This window comes from Fukomys damarensis, unplaced genomic scaffold (assembly GCF_012274545.1).
Source record: "Fukomys damarensis isolate Sample0158 unplaced genomic scaffold, DMR_v1.0_HiC HiC_scaffold_2, whole genome shotgun sequence".
NCBI classification, from domain to species: Eukaryota; Metazoa; Chordata; class Mammalia; order Rodentia; family Bathyergidae; genus Fukomys; species Fukomys damarensis.
The window spans coordinates 58,879,362-58,890,861 of record NW_022900914.1 but is presented as its reverse complement, the minus strand read 5'-3'; the positions used below and the strand labels follow the sequence as shown (position 1 = coordinate 58,890,861).

At 35.0% G+C, this 11,500-nt stretch overlaps 1 protein-coding gene across 1 annotated transcript in view; it reads right to left on the bottom strand.

Annotated features, from left to right (window-relative positions):
* Dnah6 (dynein axonemal heavy chain 6) overlaps positions 1-11,500 on the bottom strand; it is a 205,335-nt gene that overhangs the window by 169,228 nt on the left and 24,607 nt on the right. Inside the window, exons 6-11 of the mRNA XM_010635241.2 lie at positions 10,642-10,776; positions 10,433-10,553; positions 9,648-9,765; positions 8,009-8,177; positions 7,431-7,547; positions 5,400-5,600 (exon numbers count right to left, since the gene is read on the bottom strand). Coding sequence (XP_010633543.1) covers positions 5,400-5,600; positions 7,431-7,547; positions 8,009-8,177; positions 9,648-9,765; positions 10,433-10,553; positions 10,642-10,776 — 861 coding nt within the window. The remainder of the gene's footprint in view (positions 1-5,399; positions 5,601-7,430; positions 7,548-8,008; positions 8,178-9,647; positions 9,766-10,432; positions 10,554-10,641; positions 10,777-11,500) is intronic.

The window sequence follows — 11,500 nt, the reverse complement described above, 5'->3', positions numbered from 1 at the left end:
CCCCCAGATCTGGGAAGTGAACTCAGGACCCTCCATTGAGTTTCATCTCCAGCACTATTTTATTTTTTATTTGGAGACAAGGTTCTTGCAAAGTCACTAAGCTGTTCAGGGTGGGCACAAACTTGCTATCCTCCTCCCTGAGCTGCCCAGGGTGCTGGGATTATAGGCATGTGACACCATGCCCAGTTTAGATAAAAAGTTTTGATTCACATTTTTCTTTTCATATGAGTTTCTTTTTAAAAAGTTCAGCTCCGTTATTGTCTTCCTTTATAGGTTGTTTTTGAGAAGTCTGCTGCCTGTCTCATTCGCTTACCTCTGTAAGTTATTTGGTCTTTTTTTTTTTTGTTTTTGAGATTTGGAGGAATTCTCTTTTTAGCATTAAAATACAATAATCTTAAGAGTACGTATTTCAGAGTTAGTTGTTTTCAATCAATTTTCCAAGGTACTCATTAGGCATTTTCAATACAGAGATTCAAAAAACATTTTTTAAACTAAAGTTAAAAATGCTCACTTCATATCCTTGTTTTGATTTTGCAGAAACTCCAATTGTATATATGTTATTTATTTCATTTCCCTACATTCCATACAATTATTTTCCCTCTGACCCTTTTTACTTACTTCTTTTTCTTATTTTTATCTTCTTGGTTGTTTTCCTGTCTTTTTCTACATCATTATTTTTCTATTATTTCTCTATACCAAATTAAACTTTCTTTTGGGTTTATTCTCCGTTGGGCATTATGCAATTTTGTCTTCATCTCTGAAACTTCTACCACCAGTAATATTTTGAATTTTGAGTTTTTCTTTCAACAAGGTTTCCCATATAATCACGTGCTTTTTTGAGGGTAATTACTTCACTTTGTGATGTTGCGTTTGCTAATGGTTGTTTGGGGTGGAAAGAATGTTTATCAGATGTCTCAGTTTTCACTGTTTCTTCTTATAGTAGCTTTGCAAGTATTCAGTCTATTTTCATTTCTTCAGCTTATGAAATGATTTACAAGATCTGTAGCTCTTCTGTATGTGGAGAAATGTGCACCTATTTTGTTTTAGTGTGTGGGGAAAGACTGGGTCCTTTCTGATTCTTTGGTTCTCGTCTTCCAAGTCTTACACTGTCATCAGTTGCTTCATTTTCCAGACTTCACCCTACATTCACATAATGACTCTTTCTTTTTATCCCTTTTATTTTCTCTCCTAGAAGTGATGCCATCTTGAATAGCTTGCCTATTTAAATTTCTTTCTCATAGTTAATTCTTTGATCTACCAAAATTTTCTAAAAATCCTTTTTGCATATAGGGTGGACTTCTCTTTGGCTGTGATCTTAAATTAACCTCAGGCTTGCTGTGAACTCCTTCCTTTCCTTTTTTGTCCATTTCAAAGGGCTGGCTTCACTGCAAAGCAGTGTTTTCTTGGCAGAAGCAGGAGAAAGAAAGCTCATTGTTATGTGGGTATATTTCTTTACTGAAAGGTAATTTCACATTTGAGTATTCTCTGTTTTCTTGTTATTTGATAAAGGCATACATTTGCTTATTTTAATTTCTTTGTCCCATAGAATCCTTATTATTTTTTGAAGATATGTGCAGTAATTTATATTCAGACAGTTGCCATTATCCTTGGCTCCTTCTAATTGAAGATATAATTTTTAATCACAAATGTTGTAGTCATCATTTTAAAGGAAAATAGTTGACAAAGGGAAAGAAAACTGATGAAGCTCGAGTATTAGGTATGTTATTATGTCAGATAATATTGTAGGTAGTGAATGAAATGAGGTTGTGGAATATGTTCCTCAGTACAAATACTAGTGGAGAAGAACCAAAACTATAAAGAGCAAAATACAAGATAGATAATAGGAAGTAGGGCGACAGATCTTTCTCAGATGGGAAGGGGATCAACAGATGGAGGGAGGGGAGGGAAAGGGGATGAAGAAAGGAATTAAGATGGGTTATGAAGATGGACCAATGCCACACAAGGAATGGAAACATTAAGTACCATATTGCAAATATTTACAAAAAAAGAAAAAAGGAAGACCATCGAGAGGGAAACAGAGGCAAGGGAAAGGGGGTGAAAAAAGGAATTCAGTATTAAGGACTAAATTATTAATTCCTTAAGTTTCAAGAATTAATTAATTTATATCATATAATGTACCGACTCCTCATAAGGAATACAAACATTATGAATTACAAACATGTGCTAATAAATAAAAAATACAATTATATGAAAAAGGAAAATTTGGAATTAGAATCCATCTAGAGTAAAAATAACTTGCAAAGTCAAAATTATAAAAAGACAAAGTAAGATGGTGAAAGCTTATAAATTTTGAATTCATGACTTAAAATAATACAGATGAAAACAAGAACTCCATCATAAGTGTAGGAAAAGGTGGATGATGGAATATGTTATGTTTGCTTTTAAGACCATATTATGAAACATTATCCCACCATGATAAGTATATATTGGTACATGTACTGAAATACCACACTGTACTTTATAAATACATGCAAATAGTATGTTAATCAAATATTTAAAACTATTTAAGGATATGAAAATATTAACTTTTTAGATTTGATCATTAAATTCTATATACAAGTATCAAAATACCACACCATACCCCATAAAGTTGTATAATTAAAATAATTTTTAAAATAAAATCATACCACAATAGTTACAATGATATCTTTATGAAGTGAACATATTTAAATTAAAAACTATGCTAATTTTAATTTACACAGGATTATATATACAGAGGATATCTGTGAGTGACAAATAGGTGAATTTTAAATTTTGGAAATTATGGAGGCACTTTGGGTGCCAATGAGAAAAGGAGACAGCAGGTAAGTTGGGGGCCACATTCCTGTTTCCCATGCAGTTGACTGGGATACCACAGATTCAGGGGGAAAACAAGAGTAGTACTGTTCTTTCCCTTCTCACATCAATCTCCTCTTAAATGTACTTTTGCTTTTAAAAACTGGATCATGTAAGGTGAAAATGAGTATATACAATAGAATTTTCAAAGTCTTCAAGTATGCTCTGGATAGCACTTACATTTGAAGGATTATGGATAGATGCCATTACATTTTTTTCTAATGAGCTTCAAATAATTAAACTATATTTTAACAAATCTTAAAATGTTTAATAAAATGTAGCTTTAATTAAAAATATTGTATTGGCTGCTAACCATCCTAGTTTTGCTTGCATCTCAGCATTCCCAGCAGATATTATTACTTCCCTAGAATCATATATAAATGGGTTGCCAATGATATGTAACTGTTTTGTCAGATAGTCTTTCTCATTAAGTTTATTGGTACATTTTAGGTATACAATACAGTTACATTCATCATTGGGATCTTGTACCCTTTCATGATGTATCTCGGTTCTTATTTTTTTTTTCCATTCCCCTGCCCTCCCTTCACCCCCCTCCACCTTTCCTTATTCACAAAAACTTTCTTCCATTTTTTCCTTTTCTCATAGGTTTTCTTTTCACTTCTTTCCTTTTCCCTACCTCTCCTACTTCCCCTACTCCTTTAGACCTTTTATTCCTATTTCACATTATCAATTATACATTTCGATCCTTATTTACACTTTTAGTTTTTCACACCAGAGACAGTATTTACACGTGTGTTCTATTTATTTCATTTAAGAGTATGGCCTCGATGTGCATCCACTTAGCTATAAATGTGTCTAGTTTCTCATTCTTTATGGCTGAGTAGAACTCCATTTTATAGGAAACCATATCTTTATCCAGTCTCAGTTGATGGGCAATTAGGCTGTTTCCAAGTTTTAGCTATTACAAACTGTGTCTCTATAAACATAGGCTGTGGTATGATTCTTTTAATTCTTTTGAGAATATATCCAGCAGAGGAAGAGCTGAATCAAATGGGACCTCTAATCTTAGTTGTTTGAGGTATTTCCATGTTGATTTCCACAGTGGTTGCACCAGTCTGCACTCCCACCAACAATGGAGAAGGGTTCCTTTCTCCCCATAATCCCACCAGCATTTGTTATTGTTTGATTTCATGATAGCAGTCATCCTTTCTGGGATGAGGTTGAATCTCAGTGTTATTTTCATCTGCATCTCTCGAATGACCAGTGATGTCGAACATTTTTTCATATGTTTATTTGCTGCTTTTACTTCTTTGTCTGAGAAATGTCTGTTCATTTCAGATGCCCATTTTTAAAAACTGGGTCTTTATATTGGTCTGATTTTTTTAAGTTCTTTATATATATATATATATATATATATATATCTTTATATAGATAGTAGGCCTTTGAGGAACACCTGGTAAAATTTTTTTTCCACATTGTTGGTTGTCTCTTAGATCTGTTGTTGGTTTCTTTTATAGTGCAGTAGCTTTTTAAAAAGGATGAGATCCCAATTGTTGATTCTTTCTGCTAGTTCCCATGCTACTGAAGATTTGTTCATAAAGTCTTTTCCTATGTCAGTGTCTTCAAGAGTTCTACCTAACTTATCTTCCAGCAAGTTTAGTGTTTCTGTTTTAATATTTAGATATTTAATCCACTTTGATTTTAGTTTAGTGCATGGTGAAAGATAGGGGGGTCTAGTTTTAATCTCTGGCAGGTTGAAATCCAGTTTTTCCAACACCATTTATTGAAGAGGCTATCTTTCCTCCAGTGAGGATGGTTGGCTCCTTTGCCAAAGATAAGGTAGCTGAGTACATCTTCTAATCTGTTCAACTGATCTTCAGATCTTTTTCTTTGCCAATACTATGCTGTTTTTGATCACAGTGGCTTTGTAGTATAGTTTCAAGTTGGGGATTGTGACACCCTTGCCATGTCTCTGTTGCCTAGAATTACTTTTGCTATTTCAGGTCTCTTCTGGTTCCAAATGAATTTTTGTATTGTTTTCTCTAGTTTAGTGAAATACACTGTTGGAATTTCAATTGGGATCACACTGAATGTTTATAGCAGTTTTGGAAGTATGGCCATTTTCATTATATTGGTTCTTCCTACCCAGGAACAGGGGGTGTTTTTCCATTTTCTTATATCCTCTTCGATCTCTTTTTTCAGAGTGCTGTAGTTTTCAGTGCAGAGGTCTTTTTCTTCCTTCGTTAGATTGATTCCTAGATATTTCATTTTTTGGCTACTGTTATGAAAGGAACCATTTCCCTATTTCTCTCTCAGTGATTCTGTCATTTGTGTACAGGAAGGCTATTGATTTTTGAGCATTGATCTTGTATCTGCCAGATAGTCTTCATGATTTTAAAAAATTATCTTCTGCTTGACAGGACATTTTTTCAGGTCCCAACGTTATTTCCAAATCTGACCATTTAGATATTAAGTGCATTCCAATTTTCATAAATAGAACATTTAAAGACAGGAAGAAAAAAACATTTTCAATTTCTTAAAAATTGAGCATATTATGAAAGTTTTACTTAAAGAAAATATACCTTAATTTGAAACACAATTGTGTGAAAATTCTTATCATCATCAAACACAGCTGATAAACTTGGTCCAGTGCCACAGGCTTTTTCCTCTCGTTTGTTGTTAATGTAAGGGCTGGTGAAAGCATCAAAATACCAGTCAGGCACGAGATTAGGAACTGATAGCACAGTGTTTTGAAAACAGTTAACTGCACCAGAAATACCATCCTGTTAGAGAGAAAAGAATAAACATAAATGTAAATACCTGGATGATTATATCTATGAGTGTTTTTTGAATTTTCTAAAATGCTAAAAAATAAATAACTTATTCAACCAGGCCAGGTGTTGTGTTACTTCTGAGTATATGACAAATAAGGCACAGTTCTGCTTTTAGACACATATTTTCTAATCAAGAAAGAGGCAGATTTTAAAAAGAATTGCATCACATTGTGATAAGATTCATATTTGAAATGTGAACAAAGTACTAGTAAAATCTTGTATTGATGTGAACCCGCAAGTATGCTGATTTTACTGGGAAGGAATTAAAAATACTTATGTGTGGAGCAGACCTACAATAGGAAATGAGAAAGGTATGCAGTTTTCAGAAGCCTGTCATTTGGATGCAAAGGACATCCGGCTGCCTGTGGGAGAAGCTTCCTTATGTCATCTGTAGCACGGAGGCACCAACGAGGGATGATTGGTGAATTTTAATATTTAAAAAAAATGTATCAAGTAAAAGACACATTGCCATGTGTTAATTCCTTCAAAATACTCCTCTTTAATTTAAATACACTTATCCCATTGTTTTGGCTGCTTTCTGAGGCAGTTCTGGAAGTCCTTTCCTGTGAGTCTTTAGTCTTGCTGTTATGGCTGCTTTGATATCCTGCATCCATTCAAAATGTTTACCTTTCTTAGTCATTTTGGCGTTGGAGAAGAGCCAGAAGGCACTCAGTGTCAGGCCTGGTACATACACGTGGTGCTACATCGCAACGTTTTTATGAGCCTGCTTTTCTGTCGGATGGCGCTTGGCAGCAGCATTCACTGCATTCTTGGATCACGCTCTTTAAAGACACACCCAAAAGAGGACTTCCAGAATTGCCTCAGAAAGTGGTGAGAACGATGGGATACATGTTAGAAGTGAATGGGGAGCATTTTGAGCAGGACTAATGACAACGTGCTTTTTTACTATAGTAAATGTTTTATACATTCACCATACAGTTTGCTCACACTGTGTATGTCTCAGGTAAAGCACAGGGGTCTTATGGTCAGGAGAAGCCATGGGAGTCCAGTGGCTCTCTGCTTTGGAGTTTCTGAATGAGGTAACCATCACTGGAAGCTCAGGTATTCAAAGAGGGATACGGCCTACCCTAAAGGAAATCCTCCGGTGGCCTTTGAAGACGTAACGGCCATGTTTTAAAGAGCAGGCCACATAGCAAGGGACACAGGGGACTTCTAGGACCTAAGGGTCATTACAGGCTGACATCCTTAAGAAAATAGAGACATCAGTTCTTAGGTGCACAGACCTGTATTCCTCTAACGAACCGAGGGAACTCAGAATGGATCCTTTCTGGGATAAACCAGGACCAGGTGACACCTGCAATGCACCCTGGGGTGGCTGTGAAGCAGAGGGCAAACTAAACAAGCATCAGACTCCTGACCTATAGAAACCAAGCTAGAAAATAGTCATTGTTTTAAGCTGCTAAATGTTTTAAGAGCAATAAATAACTACAACAATAAAATTCTCTCAGATGCAGCATACTTTTAAAAAGATTTCAAAAATGATGTCTGCAACAGTGATTTCTTGGACTCTTACTAGTGGGATGCCTATAGTCAGTTCTAAAGTTTGTGTAGAACATGTCCTTCTTATCAAGGCCCTGAAGTAACTCAAGTTAAAGAAAATGTGCTAATCTTTCAGATAGTTTGTATACAGAGGTAATGACATGGGAGAACAATGTTTTCTTTCTTCATTATGATCCTTTTGGAGAAGTGACAACCATAATCCTGCCAAGCATCTTATATTAAAGCAGTTGCATGGATATTATATGAAGAAACACACACCAGAAAATCTTCCAGAGAAGGCTCAAAGAGTAGTGACTGGACAGTTAGAATCAGTTCTGTGAGAAACATGGGAATGAGTGATTCATCTTCTTCCTGCTTTTCCACCACAGGGGCCCCCTGAAATAGAACATTTGCAGTGTTATAAAGATACTACTACCAAGATATAAAATAAAACAAATAAACAAAGACATATACACTTAAATTTATACAATCAGCTGATTACCTTGGCGTGTAGAAAGCCTTTCAGAGACTAATACTTTTACAAGATAAATAAATGCAAATACTGAAAGATGATATAGCAATGTAAACTCTCTTTCCTTGTAAAAGTGCTATCAAGAAAATGGAAAGGCAAACAATAATCCAGGGAAATACATAGGGAATGCAGATAGCAGATAAAATTGATAATATTTAAGTAGAAACGGAGTTGATATACTTAATAGAAATAATACAATAACATAATAACTAATAGTTCAACAGAGCTATATTTAAATAAAATTTCTCTATTTCTCCAGTATACAGATAATTCAAAGTAAGCACTCCTCAATAAATGCTGACTGAATAATTAAATCTGAATATACCTTTTTGTCAGTGATTTCAGTCTTCTCTTCAGTAACCCATTTCTGAATGACATCTGCAGAAGGTGTTCGTTTTATTTTGTCAGTGAGATAATTCAAAAGAGAGTTAGCGGAATTTACTGTTAAGACATGCAGGGTGTTCTCAATAAGATAGTCATTCAGACGGATAAAGCTTGAAAAGGAAAAGCAAATACTGTTTCAGTTTTCTGACAGTGACTCTAAAGCAAATAAATTTTAAGATACCATTTCTCCTTGCTTTTTGGTCTAACTATATAACATCATAGTTTTTTTTTTGTCCAGAAGACTTTGTTTGTAGAGACATTCATCCCTCTAAAGCACAAATATATTAAAATATGCTTCATTAATTAGGTGTTCTAACTCTTCAATAGGCTATTTGATGAATAATACAGCTGGTAAGGAAATGCACCTATATCATCTTGTCATGAGGTGTAAGATTTTTTTAAAAAGGTACTTTACAAAAATATTCCATGCATACAGTGTTTATAACTTGTATTTTAATGGTAAAAATACACAACTTTTGCTATGGAATAAATATTGTATGACAGAAATTGTTAACTCAAAGGTTTGAGTTTTAGGCTTCCTTGAGTGAATACAGTGCAGATGGAACATGTTAAAACATTTTCCTCTGTTCATGTGGTGCTTGGGTCTGTACTATCTCATGGGTCCTGGTGGTGGTCTTGGAGATTGTTTCACTGACTTCTGTTGCTACATAGACATTTTCTATAAACTACACAGACATTTCATATAATTAAGATTTACTGAGTACATGGTTTTACTTGTTGGATTAAGTGAGCACTGAATAACAATACCTGATACTTTATAGTTTCACAGAAAATTTTTCAGATCATGTTTGGTGATTTTGTTTAAAAGAGTTATTTGTAATGTGAAGTTTTAGAATAATGGAAAACTCAAACTCTGAAAGTCAAGATCAATCAATACCCAGCTGGGTAAGCAGGGGACAGAGCTATCGCTAATAACTGTGAGTCCTCTAGTGAGGCCCAAGGAGGAAAACTTTTCCTCACTGACTTCCAGTTGAAAAACTTGTGTAAGTGTTGGGATGGAGCTTTGCAGCTGGCTGTAGTTCTTTTGTAATCAAAAGGATTTGATAAGCATACTGTCCCTGTCAACTCAATGAGGTCTACAGATCTGTGTCCCTGGCTTCTCCTTAGCAAAGCTTTCCCTACCATTGGTTTTTCATGATCCAGCCTGAGCCAGAAGGAAACAAAGCCTTAGAGATCAAAGAGGAGCTCTTTGCCTTGAACTTACACTTCAGTCTTTCCTAGCCTTCCTGATCTAGAAGTTGCTTTGTGGGTGGCAGTTGGAGTGGTGGGCCTCTGGGACACGCATTCAGGTCATCATATCCCTAAATTCTCATCACTGTTAATGAACCCTGCAGTGAAGGGCTTGGTTTTTAAAAATGAAACATTAATTGTAGAAAGAATTCTATTTTGGGTTTGATTTTGTATACTTAAACTATGCACATGATGTGTGGTTATGCAGAGTGAAAAATTACTCCAGTCATGCAAATTTACATATTCCTTACCTTCTAGTTTTTGATTTTTAATGAGTGTGAGAAGAGTGGATGCTCTAATTTTTCTTGAAAGAAAGAGTAATCATTTACCATGTCAGCCTCATGCAGTGATGCCTCTTGCTGGCCTGTTCTGTGTATGTCATTTTTTCAGAGTTTCCAAAAGTGGGCGACTCAAATGTCATTTCAATGTTTATTGTTCTATCCAAATCTAGGAACAGCAGAAACACAATAAGAATTCTTGGGTAAATTACATTTCTTTCAATATAGGTTCAAAGAAAAAAAAAACAATAAAAACAAAAAATAGCAAAATCCTTTTGTTCACGAAGCATTTCAAGCCCCAGAAGACAGCCCAGTTATACAAAAGAATTTCACATTAATAGATTTTAACTCAAGACTGTAGACAGTCCACTAACAGTCTTGTTAATGGGAGTTGATCTGTAGATCATGCCACCTCTTTCCCAGGCACATGTTTTACTCTACTTTCTAGTGACATTTGCATCACCCTTCAGGGTCCATGCCACCTGGGCCAACCCCGAGAATCATCAAGTCCCTTAATTTTAACAAACCTGTCATTTATACTACTAGGTTTGATGTATCTGTAAGCAAGGAGACCCTGAGTCCACCAGAGAATGACTATGAATTAAGATTCTATGTACAGTGTAGGAATACTACACAGAAGTGGAAGAACTGCAGGAAAAATGGAGTATTTACTGGATTTTTCCCATTTCACAAGATACACAGAATTTATAACATATCAAGCAGAAACATGGAATAATTGAAAAATACAGTTATTTAAACCTAAGAAAAGTAGATAAATAGCTGATATTTTAGAAAGCTGCTACTTCTGGTACATCCAGGTTCTTTGCCCTTCATACCCTCCTCAGGTTCAAATGCACAGTCATCAGGAACAAATCCTGCAGCACGCAAAGCAAGTCGACAAGCCTTTCTGACAACATCTTTTGCCATATTGCGAAATTGCTCTAGGAGCTCTGTCACCTAGACATTGATGAATATGTATAATTAGTGACACCAAAGTGTCAGTAACGGGAAAATAATCTCCGTCTTTACAGACAAAATTTCTCACCTCCTGTAGACGTATGACTTGGGCAGCCTTAAATTCCTGCAGGGTGTAGGTGTGACATTTTTCGATATAACAAAGTCCCATGAAACTGATTTGATAACACAATTCATTTATTTTAAGAAGAGCTGGTCGCAAATGCTGAGTGAAAATAAGAATTTATCATTATTTAGTTAAAAATACTGTATTTAAAAAGTATAAAACATATGGGAAGTAAAAATGGTTATTAAGGGTAACAAACTGTGCTGCATGTTAAGGAGCCAAACCAACAATGCATACATTAAGTAGGAACTCTTCTGAAGCTTTTTTCTAAAGAATTCTTTGAATTACCAGATTTGATTCATCTAAATTCCTTTCATTTCACTTTGAAAAGACATGAATGTCTTAATTATTAAATGGATGAAGCTGAGGGCATGAAGCAGAAAACTGGTCAATAACTTAAGTTTCCTAATTTTGGCTAATGGCTACTAAAAGACTGTGTTACCTTAAGGACTTTCCAATATCCAGCCATAGTGATACTAGATGGGATTATCTATTAATCTAAGGGGCTATAACAAAGGACAAAGCTAATTTGACTTTAAATTTTCAGTAGGTAATGAATTGTTTTGGAAAACTGTTGCATATTTCCTCAAAAGGCTAAACTAAGAGTAACCAATGATCCAGCAGTTCAGTTCCTAGGGATATGCCCAAGAGGAATGAAAACATGTTCAGACAAAAACTTGCACATGAATGTTCATAACAACATTAGTCATGATTGGCCAAGAGGGCATGCAACCCAAATATCCACAAATGTAAAAATAAAATAATTATATAACTATATAAAAGAAGGCAATTTACAAATGAAAAGACATGCTATTTTTACAAC